General features: G+C 41.3%; 1 protein-coding gene across 2 annotated transcripts in view; it reads left to right on the top strand.

Moving 5' to 3' along the window:
• The window catches only part of SMC1B (structural maintenance of chromosomes 1B), a 55,120-nt gene extending 34,339 nt beyond the window's left edge, over nt 1-20,781 (top strand). The window contains exons 16-25 of one of the 2 annotated variants that reach the window (XM_054582589.1): nt 7,070-7,211; nt 8,050-8,195; nt 10,788-10,941; nt 11,473-11,571; nt 13,585-13,741; nt 14,240-14,394; nt 15,406-15,557; nt 17,496-17,565; nt 19,285-19,395; nt 20,680-20,781. In XM_054582589.1, the coding sequence (XP_054438564.1) occupies nt 7,070-7,211; nt 8,050-8,195; nt 10,788-10,941; nt 11,473-11,571; nt 13,585-13,741; nt 14,240-14,394; nt 15,406-15,557; nt 17,496-17,565; nt 19,285-19,395; nt 20,680-20,781 (1,288 nt within the window). The remainder of the gene's footprint in view (nt 1-7,069; nt 7,212-8,049; nt 8,196-10,787; nt 10,942-11,472; nt 11,572-13,584; nt 13,742-14,239; nt 14,395-15,405; nt 15,558-17,495; nt 17,566-19,284; nt 19,396-20,679) is intronic. The other variant, XM_054582591.1, reaches the window with a different exon arrangement.
• Nucleotides 20,782-22,242: the final 1,461 nt, after the last annotated feature.

Raw genomic sequence — 22,242 nt, 5'->3', positions numbered from 1 at the left:
GACGTTAATGTGAATAAAATGAAAGCATAAAAATACTAGAATAAATCATCGGAGAATTTTTAAAAATAATCTCAGATTAGGGAAGGTTTTTCAGTATGACATAAAAGCCAGAAGCCATCAAAGAAAAGATTAATAAAATGCAAATGTATAGAAATAAAAAACTTTTTTCAAGCAAAACACCATGAAGAAAATAAGACAAAGGACAATTTGGAGGCAAATATACGAATACATATGTTTAGAAATTTTAGAAGTTGTTGCCTCTAGAGAGACTGAGGATGGGAAAGAGTTATTTTACTTTTTATATATTCTTATACCTTTTTTCTCTTTTCTTGGCCTCATCCCCCAGCCACCCTCCCCTCTGCACAGTCTTTTTTAGTCTCTCACATAAATATGACTCAGTCCTCTGAACACCCTACAGGAGCAGTTTTTCTGCTCCTTTTTTCTAAATTATTTTTTTAATCATTTCAGTTACAGTTGACATACAACATTATATTAGTTTCAGGTGTACACCCCCAGTGGTCAGATATTATATAACTTACTAAATGATCATCCCAATAAATCTCGTACCCATCTGACATTATAGCTATCAGAATATTATTGACTATGTTCCCTCTGCTGTACTTTACATCCCCATGTAAATGGCTATTTCTGTAACAACCAATTAGTACTTCTTAACCCCTTCACCTTTTTCACTGATTCCCCAATCCCCCTCCCGTCTAGCAACCATCAAAATGTTCTCTATGTCTATGAGCCTGTTTCTGTTCTGCTTGTTTGTTATTTTGTTTTAGATTCAGTTGTTGATATTTTTACACCTTTTAAATATTGTACCGTATACATGTATCATTTATTCGAATAGTTTTTTGCCTTGATAACTATAAATTCTGAATTCAGTTGTGCAATAGTGATGAGGGAAAGGAGGAGTGAACATCAAGGGATTCTTCCTTTCCCGAAATGTGGTCACTTTATACAGGGCTTGGCAAAAGTAGGTTTACATTTGTGATACAATTAATACAATAACTAATAAATAATAATATAAGAATAAGCTTTGTTTCACATACAACTGTAAACCTACTTTTTCCACTCCTATATTTAAAAGGATTTAAGGCCAGGCAAAAAATAGTAAACACAAAGCATTTATGACTGCAGATTATTTAAGAACTAGACTTCGCTGTATTATACTCTTCTAGATGATTGATTTATTCTGTATTAAGCATTTCTTTTTTTAGTTTTATTAAGATATAATTGATAGAACATCACTGTGTAAGTTTAATCTGTACAGCATATATTGTGAAACGATTACCACAGTAAGCTTAGCTAGCATCTGTCATCTTGTGTAGATAAAATAATCAAATATAATTTCTTAAATCCAAAAGTAATAACGTGCCTCTTGGAGAAAATAGAGAAAAAAAAATTTTCAAATCAGTCATTTCCCCATTGTCCAGAAATAAACTCTCAACATTTGGCTTGTTTCCTCTTTTTATAATTCTCCCATAGTCTGTTCATTTAGTCAACAGTGGACAAGGAAGCCCAAGCCTCTTTGCATTTCCATCACCTTTTTAGGATCAACTTTTCAATTGCTGTAAGAAAGTTTGCTAAAATTTTGATGGGGGTTATGTTGAATCTGTAGATCATTTTGGGAAGAATTGACATCTTAATGATACTAATCCACAAATGTGGTGTCTCTCTTCATTTAATTAGGTCTTCCTTAATTTCTCTCATTGACCTTTGTTTTTGATGTACAGGTTTTGAACACATTTTGTTCAGTTTATTCCTAAGTACTTCATATTTGTATGCTATTATAAATAGAATTGTTTTTAATTATCAGTTTCAAATTGATTGGTAGTGATATATTGAAATAAAATTGGTTTTTATAAATTGACCTTGTATCCTGCAATTTAACTATATTTATTAGTTCTAACTCTTTTATAGATTCCTGAGGATTTTTTTATGTGAGATGACCATGCTGTCAGTGAATAAAAAATTTTATTTTTTCCTTTCCAATTAGTATAGTTTTTCTTTTTCTTGTCTTACTGCACTAGCTAGGACTTCCAGTACAATGTTGAATAAATAAAAATGGCAAGAGCAGACATTCTGCCTTATTACCAATCTTAGGGGCCAAGCTGTCTTTCACAGTTAAGTGTATTAACTATAGGGTGCCATTTAGCAAGTTGAAGTTCCTCTCTATTTCTAGTTTGCTTAAATTTTTTTTTTTTATCGTGAATGAGTGTTGAATTTTGTCAACTACTTTTTCTGTCCTCTGTTCAGAACATTGTGTGGTTGGGGGTTTTGGGGAGTAGTTATTAATATAATAAATTTACATTGGTTAAATTCAGAATGTTAAACCAACTTTGTGTAACTAGGGTGAACCCACTTGATTTTGTATTATTCTTTGCAAATGTTTTTGGATTTGATTTGCTAAAATTTTTAAGGATTTTTGCATCTACATTTATAAGCATATTGGTCTATAGTTTTGGTGTTTTTTTTTCCTTTCAATGTCTTTGTTGCATTTTTGTGTCAGGGCAATGCCAGACTCAGGAAGGTAGTCAAGAATTGTATTCTTCTGGTTTTTGGGGATTTTTTTTTTCCCCTGAAAGAGTTTCTGCAGAATAATATTATTTCTTACCTAAATGTTTAGTAAAGTTTGCAAGGGAAGCCACTGGGGCCACCCACCTTTCTTTGTGGGAAGGTTCTTAATTACAAATTCAGTTTCCTTAATATATATAGGGCTATTCTTTGGTAGCTTGTGTCTTTTAAGGATTTGTATATTTCATCCAAGTTGTCACATTTATAAACAAAGTTATTAATACTTCCTATTATCCTTTTTAATATCTGTAGGATCTATACTGATATTTCCTCTTTCATTTCTGTTACTGATGATTTGTCTCCTTTCTTTTTTTCTTAAAGTCTAGCTAGAGGTGTGTTAATTTTATTGACCTTTTCTAAGATCAAGTCTTGGCATCATTGATTTTCTCTATGGATTATCTTTCTATATAGTTGATTTCTGCCCTTTATTATTTTATTCTATTTATTTTGATTTAGATTTACTCTTCTTTCTCTAGGTTTTAAAATAGAAGCTTACATTACGTATTTTAGACTTTTTTTCTTTTCTAATATAAGCATCTTAGGCTGTATACAAGGTCTGTCTGGAAAAAGTCCAGCCATTGTTAATGTAACAAGAATGGTTTGCACGACATCAATGTAACCTGGCAGCCAAGGGGAGTGGATTGGAATATGCATGTGTGAACAATGACGACCTCACTGTACTAGTCACTGGGGGCAGTACACACTGTTGAATGAGCATGTGTACTGTTGGCCATTGTGTTCAAAATGACTGAACAAGTAAAGCAACGAATCTGTATCAAATTTTGCATTTTTTGAACATTCCTCCACAAAACTATTTGGACAATTCAGAAGGCCGCAGCTGTGGGCAACTGGTGATAGGCAGCTTCATCATGACAATGCGCCACTCATGCTTCATGTCTCATGCAGAGTTTTTTGGCAAAACAAATTACCCACCCAGGTGACTTCAGCCCCCGCTGAAGCCCAGATTTGGCGCCCTGCAACTCCTGGCTTTTCCCAAAACTAATAACACCTTGGAAGGGGAAGTGATTTCAGGCCTTTGATGAGATTCAGGAAAATACAACCAGGGTAGCTGACAGCGATTGGGAGAACTGTGTGAGGGCACAACGTGCCTATTTTGAAGGGGACTAAGGTGTCATTGTCCTATGTACACTGTTTCTTGTACCTTGTATTTTCTTCAATAAATGTCTCTCTTTTTTGTATTACATGGCTGCATACTTTCTGGACAGATTTCGTATTTCCCTGTAAGTGCTGCTCAAGCCACATCCCACTACTTCTGGCATGTTGTGTTTTCATTTCTGTTCTATTCAGAATGTTTTCTAACATTCCTTGTGATTTCTTTCTATGACTGATGGGGTGTTTAGAAGCATTTGTTTAATTTAACCGATAATGGGGGGATTCAGATATTTTTCTATTACTGATTTCTTTTTAAGATTTTCTTTTTTTATTTTGAGAGAGAGGAGAACCGAGAGAGAGGGAGAAAAACATCAATGCGTAGTTACCTGTCACATGTCCCTTACTGGGAACCTGACCCGCAACCCAGGCATGTGCCCTCACTGGGAATCGAACCAGAGACCCTTTGGTTCTCAGGCTAGCACTCAATCCACTGAATCCCACAGCCAGGGCCTGTTACTGATTTTTAATTTCATTGTGATAAGGAATATATTCTGTATTGTTTTAGTCCTTTTACATTGATTGAGGCTTGTCTGATATATTCTATCTTAATAAATATTCTATGTACACTTGAAAAAACATTCTGCTGTTGGATGGGGTGTTCTCTGAGTGGTAGCTGAGTCGGCTGGTATCGCTCACATCCTCTGTGTACTTGCTGACTCTGTCTAGTTCTAGCAGTCACTAAGGGAGGAGGGCCGAAACGTCCAGGTGTGCTGTTGAGCTGTCCATTTCTCCATCCATTTTCTGTCCGTTTAACCTCATGTATTTTAAAGCCTTGTGATTAGGTACATACATATTTGGGATTGTTGTCTTTTTTCTGAATTAATTCTTTTATCATTATAAAATGTCCCTTTTTAATCCCTGTCATATTTCTTGTTCTGAAGTCTCCTTGAACTTCAATAGATTTTCTTTGTAAAGAATTCTACCTACCACTTTTTATTGAGCTTCTCATATAATGAACTTGGAAATCTGATTGAGAGTGCGTGGGATTTATAGTTATTTGGGGAGAACATCTTCAAAGTGTTAAACCCTTTCAATAAGAACATAGAATGTCTCTTATTCTAATCATTATATTCTTTATTATAATTTTAAAGGTTTTTTTCCATAGAAATATGTATGCTCTTATTAACTTGATCCCTACATATTTTAGTTTTTTCTGTTATGAATAGTATCTATTTTTATGATACCGTAATTTGCCGTGTATAATATGTACCCATGGTTTTTGTGCGCGTCATCCTTGGGATTATTATACCCTTTATTATACCCATGGTATGTATTCATTATATCCATGTATAATGTGATTCCTTATTTTTCCCTCAAAAATTTGAGCAAAACAGTGCATTATACACAGCAAAATACGGTATTTTTCTAATTGTACTGATGTAGAAAATGGAATTAAGTTTTAGATTTATCTAACATCCAATAACTTAATAGAACTTCACTACTTTTTTTAAAAAAATCCATGCCAGTGGACATGTTTCCATTGACTTTTAGACGGGGGTTGGGGCCTGGGAGGAGACATCAATATGAGAAGGAATCATCGCTTGGTTGCCTCCCGCATGTGCCCCAACTCTGTGCCCTGACCAGGAATCAAACCGGCAACCTTTTGGTGCATGGAACGACACTCCAACCATCTGAGCCATGTGACCAAGGCATACTTCGTTACTTTTAGTAGCTGATCAATTGTGTATCCTAAGATGATATCCTTGCCATCCAATGGGAGATGTGGAGTAGACAGGTGAATATACAGGTTAGGAGTTCATGGACAAGGTCCAGCCTGGAAGTAGAAATTTGGGATTGTTGGCATACAAATGATGCTTAAAGTCATGTGATAGATAAGATCCACAAGGGAATGAATGTAGACAGAAAAGTGATCCCAGGTGATGTTAAACTGAGCGGATGGAAAGGAGTCTTAAAGGAGCAGTGAGTAAGGGGAGAGGAAAGCCAAAGTACTGTGGTGTCCCAAAGCCAAGTAGAGAAGTGTCTCACTCATACACAGTCTCTATGCCTGTTCCCTGCAGCAAAAATAAATGCCTCAAGAGTTTGTTCTTAACCACTCCTATAGGCAGAATGGTTAGTGGTCAAGAGCAAGGGTTCTATAGTCCCTACATAGTATGTTACGCAGGCTCCATCACCTCCGAAGTGGGTAGCCTTGGGCAAGACACTCACCTCTCTGTGCCTTTGTCCCCTTCTCTGTTAAAGAGGGACAGTGGGCCCTGAGAGGTGTGGCTCAATTGGTTTGGCGTCATCCTGCAAAGCAAAAGGTTGCCAGTTCGAACCTGGTCAGGGCACATGCCTGGGTGGTGTGTACAAGAGGCAACCAGTTGATGTTTCTCTCTCACATCAATGTTTCTCTTCCTCTCTTTTTCCTCTCCCTTTATAAAAAATAAATATTTTTTTTAAAAATAGGGACAGTGGTATTCCCTGCCTCAGGGATTCATACAACTTAAGGGAGTTCATTCATGTAAAAGCATGTATAGCCGTACCAGGCACATTAATAACCTGTCATTAAATAGTAGTATTTGTTTTTATCATTACTATTGTTTTTGTTGCTGTCTTGTATCAGTAATATCTAGCACAGTATCTGATACAATTAGTGCTTAAAATGTTTCTTGAACAAATGACTCCTGGCAAGATTTGAGGGAGAAGGTGGAAAGGATCAGCTGCAGTGGACACTAGAATTCTTCAGAGGATTTTGTGAAGCTTAAAACGCAGGAGGGTGGGTAAGGAAGGAACATGGTGTTACATTCTCATGTCTGGAGTTTGTGAATGAATAGCTATTTCAAATTACTAAAGAAATAGAGACTAAATAAATAAGAATAAATACAAAATTGTAACTTCAAGATAAAGAGGGGAGGAAACCTATAGATTATGAAAGATCTAAGAAACCTATCCATATGCAATGTATGGCTACTGAGTCCAACAAGCCAGTTTTTTTTTTTTTAAATAATGAGACTCAGGAAATTTGTCAGTGATAGCAATTTTGTATTTAAGAAATTATCATTTTTATCTATAATAGTGTATGGTTGTGTATTAACAGTCACTTTCAGAGATACACACTAAAATATTTACAGACAAAATTACATGATGTCTGGAATTTGCTTCAAATAACCCGGTGGTGGGAAGGAGTGATGAGTGGAGTAACAGGTGAAACAAGATTGACCATGAATTGATCATTATTAAAGTTGGGCGGTAGCAACTTGGGAGTTCATTATGATATTCCTTCTACTTTTGTATGTGTGAAATTTTCTGTATAAACATTAAAGAATTGAAAGACTGTGTTTACCACTTGTAATGCTTGACTTTATTATACTAGATTAGAATTTGAGAAACAAAAAACTCGACTTAATATTCAACTTGAATATAGTCGCAATCAGCTGAAGAAGAAACTAAATAAGATCAACACATTAAAAGAGACTATCCAGAAAGGTACAGAAGATATTGATAACCTAAGGAAGGTAATTAATACTGGAGTGTCCCATCATTGAAATATGACCTCCTTCATTGAATACACCTTTGTCATGCTCCTGTTATAGAGGGGGTGGGGAGGCACAGATTTGAGAAATAACTTGAAGTAAAATAGGTGTAGCTTCAGGAATGACTAGATGCGGAAGCGGGAACGGGGGAGACGAGGGCATGCCACAGAGGACTGGTCGTAACTTGGGCAGTTGGTGGGTAGGAGTGGGTTAAGGACAAAATTCTGGGCCTGTGGGGCTTGAGTCACCTATGTGACGTCTAGATAGGAGTTTCCATCCAGGAGTTAAAGAGCTCGTAGATAAAGGGAGAAGTCTAGACCGGGTTATGGGGTTAAATTGAAACCATCTGTGAGTGGCTGAGACTCCCAAGCAGAGGGAAGGCCCAGCAGAGCAGGGAGGGGGCTCTAGGGGAGTGGTCATGGAGGTTATGAAGGGAGCCAATGGGGTGATAGCCTAGAAGCTGCAGAGTTTCCAGAAGGAGGAAGTGATGAAAGTTGTTAAAAAAGTAAAGTCTGGAAAATGTCTCGTTTGTTAAGAGGTCATAGTAAAAAGAACATTTTCACTGGCCAATGGGAACCAAAGTCAGGTGGCAATAAGCTGAGGACAGAATCCAGAGTGAAGGACAAAGGCAGAGCAGTGATCACCAGCTTCCAAGAAGTGCAGTGAGAGGGTCCTGCTCCGTAGAGAGCCTGATGCGGCACACAGGACAGGACAGGTGCATCTCGGAAAGATTGGTTTGGTTTTACTGATAAGAAGCAGAGTTACTCACCTTATTGATGTGAAAGATGGTAAATCTACAATGCAAATCATCTCCACTCAGGCCGAAGAAAATTGTCTGCAAGCTGTGGATGAACTCATGGCGAAGCGGCAGCAACTTCAGGACACGTTTGCTTCTCAGAATTCCAACGTTGAGAAAGTCCAAGCTCAAACTGAAGAGGAGCGGAAGAAGTTTTTGGCTGTTGACAGGTAATTAAGAAATTCATCAGTTTGAAAGGCCATAACCAGAGTTTTAAAGATGTTTACCATGAATTTGATATTTATTATAGGAAGTTTTATCATTTGAATATGTGTCCTTTGTTCCTTTTGGTCCCACATCACAGCTTTTAAACATCCTAATTCAGGGGGAAACTGAGAGAGGGTTTAGTCTTTCAGAGTGAGTAGTTTGTTTTGTGTTTTTTGTTTTTTATCCTCACCGGAGGACACTTTTCCATCACTTGTAGATAAGAGAGGGAAAAGGAGAGAGAGAAACATAGGGGAGAGAGAGAGAGAGGAGAGAGAGAGAGAAAGAGGCATCAGTTGTTTGCTGCCTATTTGCGCTTGGATGGGGATCATACGTACCCAGGCTGGGGATCAAACTCACAACGAGGTATGCGCCCTGACCAGGAATTTAACCTGCAACTCTTCGTTTAGGAATGACGCTGCTCCAACCAACTGATCCACACTGTCCGGGGCAAGAGTGAGTAGGTCTTTCTCACAGATGAAAACATGGACCTGTATAAAGAGGCCCTTACCCGCCCTGACTGGTGGGCTTGGTTCAGCATCGTTCTGTAAAGCCAAACGTTCCTGGTTGATTGCCAGTCTGGGCACATGCCTGGGTCGCGTATTCGGACCCCTAGGCACCCGATCGATGTTTCTCTCCCTCTCTTTCTCCTTCCCCCTCTCTAAAAATAAATAAAATCTTTTTTTTAAGATTCCCTTACCCTAAATTCTTCTTGACACTGGTATCTTCCTTTTGCAGAGTCTCCTTCTAGTCTGTGTGACAGTGTGATGGGTGGGGACTAGGACTGCGTGGCTGCCTGTCCGATCTCTGCTCCTTGGTGGCGTGCCCTCCTTCCCCCATCCGTGCAATGGGGGTGGTAGCGCCTGCTCAGAGAACGGTTGTAAGGGCTGGGTGAGTGTATGTGTGGCTCTCAGAGCAGCGCCTGGCACCTGATGACGTGCCCTTGCCACGATGATGACAGCAACGTTCCGGATCAGGTGGCTTTGTTGCACACCCTGACAGCAGCTTTCCCTTGTGACTGACACCGCCATTAATGATTTGGGGGCGTGTGCTCTATTTCTGCTCGACCTCTTGGCTTTTCACAGTTTTCCTTACTGTTCAAAGATCTTCAGTGTCTCAAGTTTTGAAAAGAGAACATCCAACCTAAAAAAAAGCCTTATAAGTGTTTACTTGAGCCACACTTTTGACAGTTACCAGGAAGCAAAATTGCAATGGATTGAGAAAAGTGCTCCAGAGAATGGCAGTTTTACAGCTTATTTTATACATTAGAATCGGGGGCGGGGGGATATGAGGGGGTTACATGAAATCCATTGAATGTAGATCAGAGTGTGGGAGAAAGCAAAGCAGGAAAATCTCTGGGAAAGAATAAAAACTGAAAGATACATTGGTGGGTACGGGATAGTTAATATTTAACATTACAGCCCATGGAGAGGGCACGTGGGCAACAAGACAGCAGCGAGGGGCTCAGTGGTCTCCTGCGCCGGCGGGGGGCTGTTGCATGGCACTGAGGGGTCTGGAAAAGGGGGCTCCTTTCACTTTCCAAGGGCGTGGTATTTAGGTGCAAGGAGACAACAACGGACAGTCTCCCTTAAGGTAAAGACTGACCTTTGTCAGGGAAGCTACAGGCCTAGGATGTGACTTCTCGCCATGACTTGTTTGTAGCAAGGAACTTTACGTTCCGACATCCTGTGAGGTCACTCCTGTCTGAGTTTCTGGGGCCGCCGTGCTGACCTCCCCTGAGCCTATCAGGCTCAGTGTGCGGCTCTGCACAAGGTACAGCCAGAGGTTTTTTTGTCTTAAGATTCTTGAGTGCAATGAAAGTCTCTTTACTCTTATTTTTTTCTAAGGTTAAACAGAACCACATCTTTGTTTGTCGTCATATTCTTGAAAACCATATAATTCTTATTTTATTGTTTTGGTTCTGTCTAGATTCTTTTTAAAATCATACATTGTTTCTGCTGGTAAAATTCCCAAGCCCTCGCTTAAGACAGAAGGCATTACTTTAGTGGCCATGGTGGTAAAAAAGTTTAGACTGTGAGGTGTGAAATGACTAAATTGGCAAAAGGTGTCTCTTGCTACAAGACTTTCTTGGTTTGAGGTTCTAAAATGCAGAGCTTATAATGAGGGAGAAATGCAGCTCGACTGGGTGGTGAGCACACTGTAACACAGATGACGTGTTACAGAATTGTACGTCTGAAACCTATGTGATTATATTAACCAATGTCACCCCATTCAGTTCGATTAAATAAGTAAATAAAAAGAAATGCAGCTTGAAAAATTGTACAGATTTAAAATTTAAAGGAAGCAGAAAAACTGTATTATTGTTAGCCTGATTAAAGGAAGAATGTTCATTATTGAATAATTCTCCCTTGGAGTAACTAATTACATTCAGGAGTGTTAAAGTTTCAGTTACAAGCATCAGTGAGATCACTTGAGAACTTACAGCATTCTTCAGAAAAAAATAATTTTATGTAAGTTTATAATACATTTTTCTTCTTTGATGCAGCCTTACCTAATGAGTAAAATATAGTCGCTTTTTCATATTTGTGTATTTACAGGGAAGTGGGAAAATGGCAAAAAGAAGTTGTGAGCATTCAATCTTCTCTGGAACAGAAACGGCTAGAGAAGCATAATATGCTGCTTGATTGCAAAGTTCAAGACATTGAAATAATTCTTTTGTCGGGGTCACTGGATGACATCATTGAAGTAGAGGTATTCTACCCAGTGGTTTTAAAATGAGCACATTTGTGCAGAACTTAATGCAATGCCCTGTGCTGCCTAGTGACATCCCAGCTCTGCAGATCCCCATTTTCTAACGCCCCGTCAGGAGAAAGAAGTCTTCTCCTCCTCGGACAGAAGAGGACCATTCGATCATCTCCTGAGGACAAAGCAGTTTTACGGTTCTCCCTTTTGCTTATCCAGGTCCTTTTAGCCCACAGGATGGACCCAAGTTTCTTACCTGTGTGGAGATACCCAGGAGAAGTCAGAGTTGGAGTTGAGAGGGCCATGTGCTGGCCCCGGGTGGTGTGTGCCTGCCCTGTGCAGTTGAAGCTGAGTGAGGGCAGGGGAGACTGGCACAGAATGAAGTTAAAGGGGTGACAGAGGGCTAGCTGGCTGGGGCCAGACCATGATGGTCTTGCAGACCAATCTGAGTAAGGCGGCAGTCAGCGGGAGGGCTGGGCAGATGGAGCAGTGGAGATTGCCATGTCAGATAACAAGGAAAGGCCTTCCTGTGTTTTTCAGTTGGGAACTGAAGTAGAAAGTACCCAGGCAACACTGGACATATATGAAAAAGAAGCAGCCATTCAGATAGACTACAGCTCTCTACGAGAGGATTTGAAGGTGACTGAAAGATTTCTGTTGTTTATGACTAACTCATAGTATAGTGAATACTTAAATAATGTAGAATAAGTTTTAGACCTGAGAGCATAAGTTCAGGGGAAAAGTAGATTTTCTAATGAAGGAATAACTGATATAAATTTTTAAACACTTAAATCAGCACTTCTCACTGTGTTTTGCAGAGCACTAGTACCATGAAATGTCTTGCTGAAGACGAAAGCTTTCTGTGGTCACTAGATTTTTGATTCACAATGAACATTAAAGTTTTTGAAAAGTCCTGCAATAGACAAAAGTAGCCAGCGTGCTCCAGCCTCCTGATTTTGCCTTGGCAGGGTCCCAGGGCGTTCCTGAGTAGGCGACGGAGCCTGCACGGCTGTAGAGCACAGACCTGGAATCCAGGTCACAGTCTTGAGCTTCACAGCTGTGGCTGTTTCTGTCACCCCTACCGGCGTGCTTTTCTTTGTGCTTGACTCTGCCCTGTGCTGCGTCTCTCAGGAGGGCAAAGTGGCTGCAGCCCTTCTTGGCCTTCCAGCCACAGCCGCGTCCTTCAGAGAAGAGAGAGAGAGGCCTTTTGCTGTGGTGCTGTTCTTAACATTGAAGGAAGGAAGGCTTTTCCTACAAAGCACCAGCAATTGTCCCCTTATCGCAGTGGCCCGAATTGGGTCACATGTTTACTCCAGGCCGATCACTCTTGGGGGGTGGGGGGCTGGACTTAGTCTTAGACTCAGCAGCCCCACCGCCCCACCATCCCCCCAGGCACAGGGGACCTATGAGGGAGAAACGGTCAAACGTGGGCGGTGTGAGAAAAGAGGAAATGGGGAGTGGACGGTTGCTGAGTAGCAGTGTTCACCACATCATTTCATGTGTTCTTAATATATTTTGTTACATTTCTTGGGGCTTATGATTGTATTTGTGGTATTTTTAGGCAGTCAGAAAGAAGCTTTTATCTTGTCTATGGTCTATTTAGTGTGTTCCTAACTAGAAAGTCCTTCCTACCTCATTACTGAGTAAATATAAGTATTTTTTCCTGTTTATGGCTTTCTTTTGTTTTCATTCACTTAATTCATCTGCAGCTTATTTTAGTGTATAGTATGAGGTAAGACTCTGTTTTGGAAAAGGTACCTAAGTTAAGCAATTTACCCAATGTTTTTCACGTAATTATTTTCCCAATAAATTAAAATGTCACCTTTGTCGTATAGTAATTAACCCCCTTTGGGAGGTCAAGACAACTTTCCTGGCAGGTCATGCCTGTGCCACTTGTTCCCTTCCCTCTTCGCTTGAGTTTGTGCTATTCACATTTCAGGCTTTAGCTTCCGTGACCCCCTCCAGGAGGGTGGCTGTCCCCCCAGCCATAGTGCCTGTGCTGGCCTGTCAGAGGGTGTCCGAGCCACTGCAGGTGCCAGTGCGCGTGTCTGACTTCCCTGTGAGCTCTTCAAAGTCGGGGACAGGACAGCTTTTTTTTAATCATTTAATTCTCTGTTTAATAGTAGATGGTCAAAATTTTTAATGAACGAGTAAATGAAAGTGATATATGAATTGTTTAAGCCAGATTAAGAGATATGGGGGTGGGCCCTGGCTGGTGTGGCGCAGTAGATTGAACACTGGCCTGTGAACCAAACGGTCACCAGTTCAATTCCCAGTCAGGGCAAATGCCTGGGTTGCAGGTCAAGTCTTAAGTTGGGAGTGCGTGAGAGGCAACCACACATTGATGTTTCTCCCCCTCTCTTACTCCCTCCCGTCCCCTCTCTCTAGAAATAAATAAATAAATATCTTTAAAAAGAAAAGAAATACGGAGGCACATGAAGCATGTTCCAAGAGAGCAGCATCTGTAACAGTAATTAAAGCCATGAAAGAACGCAGCCCACTTGGGAAGCCACAAACAGTGCATCGGATGCCCCAGAGTCGGAGAGGGTTGGCGAGGGAGATGGGGCCAGACCCTGCTGGGCCCTGTGCCTGACCCCTCAGCGGTTCAGATCTAAAAGGCACACTAACCATTGCTGTTCTTTGCAATAACAGGCTCTACAATCTGATAGAGAAATTGAAGCCCACCTTAGACTCCTTCTGCAACAAGCAGCATCGCAAGAAGAAGTCCTGCTGAAGACAGCAGCCCCAAACCTGAGAGCCGTGGAGAACCTGAAGACTGTCCGAGACAAGTTTCAGGAGTCCACAGACGGTGAAGCTGAGCTTTAGTCGTTAGCAAGAGCATGCTCTCGGGTGTTTGGGTTTTGGTTTCTCTAACAGTTATCAACAACTCTCCCTGGGTTGTATATTTTTTCATTATATATACTTTCTTTGATGTTTTATAGTAATGTGTACTTTTAATACTGAATCACCAGTTACTTCCCTTTTGAAAAGTGTTGTTTTAATTTAGAAACAAGTTTATTAGTTGTTTTTGACAGATAATATATTTTTATATTGTCATAATAGGCATATTAGATAGATGCTGTATTAGAACTAGTTATTATTACTTAAAAATTTGCCCCAGCAGTAAAAGGGTTTGTCAATTGCAAGAGCCATGTTCATGGAGCTAATAATAATTTAGGTGTTTTTCAATGTAGATTTTATATAAGACAGCCAAGCTCAAAATCAGTTGTTAAAATAATTTATGCTTTAAAATTGAGGAGAAGCCCCTCGGTGGTCTCTAAAATAAAGAACATTGATTCTCTCTTAGCTTTTGAGGCCAGCAGAAAGGAAGCCAGAATCTGTAGGCAAGAGTTTGAACAGGTGAAAAAAAGGAGATATGATCTTTTCAGCCAGTGTTTTGAGCACATCTCAGTCTCAATTGATCAAATCTACAAGAAGCTCTGCAGAAACCACAGTGCCCAAGTATGTATTTTCACCCCCAAATACTATTGGGAACTTTGTGTTATTGGTGGTGCTTTTTTCTTTTGGGAAATAAATACCCACCACGTTATTTGAGTGGCCCACTGGCAGGGCAGAGTCAGCTGATGAGGACTGGTTAACATATAGCCTGTCCTAGACCCCATGTATCCTCCCTCCAGTCCACCTGGGCAGGTCCAGATCTCTAGTCCTGTTTCTCCATCTGCAAAATGAGTGGGTTGAACCATCTGGTTTCCAAGCTCTCTTTAGTTCTGGAGTCCTGTTGTCTGGTGCTAATGTGAGTTTATGGCACCACCAGGGGACTCCGTAGTGAAGGCGGGGCACAGAGAGGGTCTGGGGAAATGACCGCCCTGCGGTCTGTGGAGCTGATCTGAGCAACAAAGGGGAGGAAGGGACCAAAGGCCCAATTCACGCCCAGATGGGAGAATCACAGTGGCAGCCTCTGCTGTCAGCGTCCCCCGTCCGTTGTCAGTGCAGTCGGGTCTTTTGTAGCCGCCTTCACTCTTTCTCGTGGTGTCCTTTGTGACTGAGAGCTGATCCTGGAGCAGATATTTAGAATTTCAACCAGACACAATTTACTTAGTTGCAGTGAAGTAGAACTGAAAAAGACCCATTAACTCTTTGAGGGCAGGATTCATCTCTGTGTCTACAGTACATGGCCCAAAATTGTACAGTTGACAGATGGACCAAGGAGTGAATTGAAAGAAGACTTGAAGGCTGAGGCTCGTGCTGCTGCAGTGTGAATGGCAGTCTGGTGGCGGGCCTGCCCGCTCGTGCGTGTGACAGTGTTTTCCCCTCCTCCCCACCCCAACAGCCCCGCGGTCTGTGGTCACAGGTGAAGCTAAACACATGATTTATAGGCACTGGTCTTTTTCCATCAAAATAAGTGGAAAACCTAACCAATAAAATATTTTGCAGTTAAGCCCTACTGCAAATCCAAGTTAAAATGTACTAATTGCTTTTCTGATTTTGCTAAATAAATAACATGTGTTTCAGGCATTTCTTAGCCCAGAGAACCCAGAAGAGCCTTACTTGGAGGGCATTAGCTATAACTGTGTGGCCCCCGGCAAACGGTTCATGCCGATGGACAATCTGTCGGGGGGAGAGAAATGTGTGGCAGCTTTGGCTCTCCTGTTCGCAGTGCACAGGTAAGGTCACAGTGAGCTGGGGGTTTCTCATCAGGGCGGAAACCAACGGACCTCCTACCAAGTCCTGTGAATGACTTGTCTTTAGTTGTGTTTAGAAGTATGTGATACAAAACTATTTTCCTCAGCTGGGTGATTCAGGTGATGTTTTATGTCTATAACAATTTAGACAGAAAATCTAAGAGAGAATTCAGTCTTTGACAGACTTTTATTAAATTTCTGTTACTAATATTTCAGCTTTATACAAAAGAAAGTAAAAAAATAAATACTTGGAATGGCCATTGGAATGTTACTCACTTGGATGTGAGTAACACCAGAATTGCCAAAAAAAAAAAAAAAGTAACAACCCAAATAAAACAAAAACACGCAGCTTGTACAGTATTTTTCTAGTCCATATTCAGAGATCTGTTTAGTAAAGAATGTTAAGCAAAGTATTTCATTTCAAAGTATTTCAGAAAAAAACGTTTCACCTCATTTCCACTGACGATGGTGGCACTGTTTATAAAATCAATCAAGAAAAAGTTAGCTAAAATTAAAGCAATTAATGTTCAGCATTCAAAGCATTAGGTGAAGATATCAGGCATAGATGATGTTGCTTGTATTCTCATGGTCAGAAATAGTGACATGGAAGTGCCACAACTGGTTTTTACTAGTCTCAAGAAGGAAGAGGAATAGGCTGTTACAGGAGAGAAAGAAAATACGTTCTGCAGGGGCAGTTGAGGAAAGCAGGGCGGGAATGTAAACATGAGCCTGTGTTGAGTAAACCTTACTAGGATAAGATGGTTTCCAGCTGTCACCACCATCCGTTTATTCAACAGCTATTCATTATAAACGTTCACTGGGTGGCAAGTGGTGTTTATGCATTGGAGAGCGAACAGTGGACAAAACAAAATCCCTGCCTCAGAGATACTTCATTCTAAGTGGGGAAGACAGATGGTAAATCGGTGTATTACTAAATGGAATATCTAATGTGGAGACTCTGAGAAAGTGACAAATTCTGTAGAAAAACAAAGCAAGGGATGGAAATAGTAAGTAGCAAGGGTTTGCAATATTAGAGTTATCCGGGAACGCCTCTTTGCAAAGGTAACAACCCAGCAAAGATACGAAGGAATTAAGGGAGCGAGCGATGTGGCTAGCTAGCTAAGGGAAGGATGTTGTAGACATAAAGATCAGCAAGTGCAAATGCCCTGAGGCCAGAGAGAGACTGTGCAGCAGTGGCAGGCACGGGACTAGGAAACTGTTGTTGGGCCAGGGTGAGAGCCAAAGGGTCAGAGACAGGCATGGGTGTGAAGAAGGAGTCAGGGAAGACTCCATGGGTTTTGGCCTAATCAATGAGGGTGGTAAGAGTACCATCAGTTGAGGAGGGGAAGACCACGGGAGGGAGTGGGTTTGGGGCGCAGGTGAAGAGTTTGATTTTGGATGATTTTGAGTTATTTATTAGGCCTCCATCGGGAATTACTGAGTAAGCTGTTGGATATGTGAGGCGAGTTCAGGAGAGAAATCAGAACTCTCGGGAGAGGTGTGGGAGCCATCCACATGTGGATGTTGTTTACAACCTTGAGACCAGGTGAAATCACCAAGGGAGCTAAAGAGAGGAGTGCTATGAGCCCTGAGTCCCAAGGGCACTGCCGTGTTAAATGGAGAGACAAGGAGTTGGCAGAGGAGCCTGGGAAGGGGCAGCGAGTAAGGGGGTTGGGGGGAGTAGACCCTGTCACTCTTGACATCAGGAACAGGCAAGAGGACCACCCCAGGTACCACCAGCAAAAGTCACATGGGATGTGGACTGAGAATTGAGCATTGGATTTGGCAACATACAGCTCATGGGTGACGTAGACAAAGGCATCCAAAGCATGTATCTTATTTATCTGAATATGGCTAATCCTCTCCTCCCAGTCTTTTGTAAAACAAATGGAAAGTTGTAACTTGTCATTTTTTTCCTAGTTTTCGACCTGCTCCATTCTTTGTCTTGGATGAAGTGGATGCAGCCCTGGACAACACCAACATTGGCAAAGTAAGCTTCCTTCTGCTTTCGGTTTCCAACAGAAGGCCTACAATTCAAGGATCGTGTTCTGGGCAGGAGGCAGGGTACCCTGAGCAAAAATTGTCTGATAATTATTGATGAAAAATCAAATATAAGTTAAATATGTAAAAACAATATGGTTTGGATAGTTTCACTCAAGGCTTAGGGGACTCTCAGAGTTGTTGAGTGTTCTACACGTAGCCAAGTGAAAATGGCCATGCCCGAGCCCCTGAATTGCTCCCAGGTAACTGGCCTCTACCTGAACCGTGTAGAGGACAGGCATGGGCCACATTCTGTGACCTTCCAGACCTTAGGGTAAGTGGGGGAAGAATACAAGAGTAAGAGAATATCTTGTCTCTTGAATGCCAACCAGTCTGCACAGCTAACTGGACTCCAAGGCCTGGTTTATTTGGGAGAAATTGGCCCTTTGCTTAATCCGGGCGCTTTGTATCCCATATTGTGTGTGTGTGTAACAGGGCGATGGGCGTCTGTCTCGGAAGACTGCATCTTTCCTCACTGGCGCTTGGGATGCCCATATCTTCTGGCAAAATGTCAATGTTTGTATTAAGGACCTCTCCGGAAACTAGGTCTTACTTAAGACTCTTTTCTACTGCCTTCCATCCTGTCTGTTAAAAACCTCTTCGCTTCCAGTTTCCCTTTGCGATGTGCGTTCCTGGCACACCATTGCCGCACTGAGTCTGAGCATTTACGTAGTACGAGCACCTGTGAAGTAGCTCCACTCCCACTTGTGACCAGGACGCCTGGCATTTTTCATAGGTAGCTCTCCACGCAAAAGGCATGCCTTCCATCTTTACATCCTCTCTCCTCTTTCTCTCCCATCAGTACCCCAAGATTTATAGTCCTGCACCATAGAGACTGCCATGGCCTCCAATGCTGGGGTTCCTTCCGTCAATTCAACCTCTTGGCCAAAAGCGGTTTCCCTCCTCTCATCATTCAGCTCTGCTCTGGACTCAGTCCTCACCTGAATCTTGCCATGGCTGCTTCCAATGCTATGTCCTTAGTATCGTGGGTGCAGTCAGGACCAAAACACATGGAGAAGACCCATTCTGGGCACAGGGAGACCCAGGGAGTAGGCAAGTGTCTTGTTAAACTGTGGTTTAAGTCTAAGTTCATCATTTTCCAAGTTCTGAGCAGTTTGCTCACTAAGTCCCATTTCTATCCAGACTATTCTGTTCTTACTCTCATTCCTTAGAATTGACCTTCCTGAAGAAACCACTGACTTCACCTCTAACCCAATGACTGGATTATGGATACATATGTCATTGCCATATTTTCCCTGTTTCCAGGCTTTGAGCTGGCAAAACAGGACGTTGGAAGTTTAAACACCAGCCCTCCTCCACCCTCATAAAACATCTGAGTGGTAGCTTTTGTTTTATCTTGTCATAAAGGCTGACTGCATATTTACAGCATATTGTAGATGGAACAATTTTATTCTTAAAAATATTCTTGAAGTTTTAGATCCTAGATCTAATGAGGTTTGCATTTTATTAACCTCTTATGTTAGAATCTCAACTATTTCTATTTCTGTGGTTATTTCTATGTAGTGAGTTTACCAAATTACCAGGAAGGCAAGTAAGTGTCTTTACCTAAAATGGGCAGACTGAGACCTGCAGAGTCACTGTCCCCAGAGTCCAGAAATGAGGCCTCTCCTTCCTGGTGAAATCTGTGCTTTTTTTTTTTTCCTCCCAGGTATCAAGTTACATCAAAGAGCAAACTCGAGAACAGGTTCAGATGATAATCATTTCCCTAAAAGAGGAGTTCTATTCCAAAGCTGATGCTCTGATCGGCATCTACCCTGAGGTGAAGATGAGTGTGGGGGTGGGGGGGGGAGGAGTAAGACCACTTTCCACGTGATGAGCAACCATAGGCTCCTCACGAAGACTGTAGATACTGTTTGATTTCTGCTGTTGATAGCTATAGGCTTAAATTATTTTTTAATCAAATAAGGTTTAAAAGTACTCATTTTCCTTTGGCAGTACACAGAGATACAAGATACGATAAAGCAAATTGAAAATTGCAAACATTTCTTTGAAAATAATAATACATATTTAACTATGCAGAGTAAACTTAATATTGTAGTTCCTATTTCTGTAATGTTTGAACGTTTTAGGCAAAAACAAATGCATTGTGGTAGAACTAACAGGGAACCATTTACTTTCCAAAAGTACCAGAAGAAAAAAAAAACCTAAAAGAAATGGACGGGAAGTTACAGGTTACACAGTAACTTGTAGAATTGGAACACACCTTTCTGAAGTAGTTCAAAATACTCGAGCTAATGGAGTAGAGCAACTAGTTCTAATCATTGCGCTTTTGAACAATGAGGCTTTCATTTCTGAGTTTTCCTGTAAGCTAAGAGAAAAAATAGTTTCCCTTCCTGTGCCTATAAAATGTTAGGAGACCATGGCAGCTATGCTGCAGGAGAGAAATGAGCGCCCTCACCCCATGTGGGAGAGGAAAACAGTCTCCTTCCGCCCACCTCAGGGCCTCTGCTGGGCCTGTGACTCAGGCTGGTGAGACAGCTTACCGAGGGAAAAGCAGACGGGTTCATGAACACGAGCATCGCCTGAGTGACCCGCAGGGGTAGCCAGGCCATGGGCCTCTCTGCCACCTTAGGCTAAAAGGAGGGAAAGGGGATTGGGGCTTCTGGGAAGGGTGGTGATGGGACAGTGACCAGGAAAAGTGTGGTAAAGAAGCCAGGTTTTGCTCTGCATATTCAAATTGGTGCCTTCCCCATTGCTAAGTTAAGAATAGGGAAGGCATCATCTTGTACATAAATGTAAATTTCCTTTACAAAAGTAAAAGTTATGCCCAGTTTTTGGAGCTTTTCCTGCACCTGTTGGTTCTCAGTAGCTCTAAACAATTCCACATACCCAAGAGCCATATTTTGGAGAATATTCTAGTGCCCTTTACTAGATCATACAAAAAAATAAGCAAATCAGTAAAGCTGATGTAAATGCAGACAATTGATATCTTCTTAGGAATTTCCTTTTTAAATGCGAACCCAGATTCACTATCTGCTCTTTACACTGAATAACACCTTTTTCCTAAGTAGAAAGACTAACTTCTGTCTGCTCTCCATTTCAGCACGACGACTACATGTTCAGCCGAGTATTGACCCTAGATCTTTCTCAGTATCCAGACACTGAAGGCCAAGAAAGCAGCAGGAAACAGCAAGAATCTCGTTAGGGTCCAGTGTGCCCTTGAGCCACTGCCAGTTCTCAGGGCAGATGAGACAGATAGTGGTCAGGGTCCTCACTGTTCAGTTCTCACTCTAATGTTCAAATAGCTGTAGATTAGCAAACTATGGAGCAAGCAAGACAGGCTTTGTGTCCTTTAACAAAAACCTTAGCCCTGGCCAGGTGTTTCGGTTGGTTGGAGTGTTGTCCTGTGCACCAAAAGGTTGCCTGTTTGGTCCCTGGTCAAAGCACATACCTAGGTTGCAGGTTCAATCCCCAGCTGGGGAGCATGCCAGAGGCAACTGATTGATGATACTCTCTCAAATTGATCTCTCTCAAAAAAAAAAAAAAAAAAAATCAATAAAATTAGGTCCTTGGGGTGAGGATTTTAAAAAAAGAAAAAGCTTAACCATTACCAGCCAAAGACACTGTTGCTCATTTCCATTAAGGAGTGTTCGGGCCTCGTTCCCGTAGGTAGTTTCTTGGGAGAGTTAGCTTTCAACAGCTTTCCAAAACAAGGGTACAATCTGGGAGCATAGTTTTAACTTCCATTTTGAAAGCCAGCCAGCCAAATTTTGAATTCTGTATCATCATCTCTTTGGTCTTGCCTTGTTCATTTAAGTAATCCTTAAAGGATACTCTTGGTTTCTAAATATACTAGTTATAGAATGTTGAATTTGGGTTTTATGAGAAATTATTTCAGAGGAACTGATGTCAATATGAAAATATTAATAAAAATTCTGATTTCAAATGTCTCCAATCTACAGTTTTATAAACAAAATAATTTTAAAGCAAAATTAAATTATGACTGCTTCAATGCAATCTAAAATTTTCTAAGTATGTTAGGGAGGACATGAACACAGGTGTTCCCAGCTGACTTCTCCTCTTAAGTCTATTGTTAACAGGTGGGAAAGAAAGTTGCATAATTGTCAACAGTACTTTACTTCCATTTCAGAGTGGACTAAAACATTCAAAGGTGCTGGTAGTCTTCTGCTTAAGACTGCTTTGGGCCCCAGTGCTACCAACCAAGGAGTAACCTCCTGAGGTAATGGAATTGCTTTTGAACCACGCTCGTCATTTCTTGTAACAAAATGCACTCTATGCCCAAGAAATTAAGCCCTGAGCCTTGCTTCCTGCCTTCACCAGCTCACCTCTGTTAACTGTGGAGAGCAGAAACCACTCCACTGGCCCTTTTTCCTTGTTTCAGTACTGGCAATACTGTCTATTTCCCCGACTCCCTCTGCCTGGAAAGACCTCAGCCTAACTTTGTAATGTCCTCTCAGTGCCACCTGGCTGTGTCAGCCCTCCTCTCTTCCTGGGCTGCTCTCTCATACCTTGGACTCAGACTGTCAGTTCCAAAGCAGCATCCTCCCGTTCCTAAAACGGCGAAACATGGGGTTTGGAACACCGTGCTCCAAAAAAGGAAAAATGAGATAGGAACCTAATAAAAATAACAGTTGGTTTTACACAC

The sequence above is a fragment of the Pteronotus mesoamericanus genome, unplaced genomic scaffold (assembly GCF_021234165.1).
Source record: "Pteronotus mesoamericanus isolate MK-2021 breed Mesoamerican mustached bat unplaced genomic scaffold, CSHL_Meso_final contig_702, whole genome shotgun sequence".
Classification (NCBI taxonomy): Eukaryota; Metazoa; Chordata; class Mammalia; order Chiroptera; family Mormoopidae; genus Pteronotus; species Pteronotus mesoamericanus.
The sequence above is the reverse complement of the archived record's forward strand: the minus strand, read 5'-3'. Positions and strand labels throughout refer to the sequence as shown.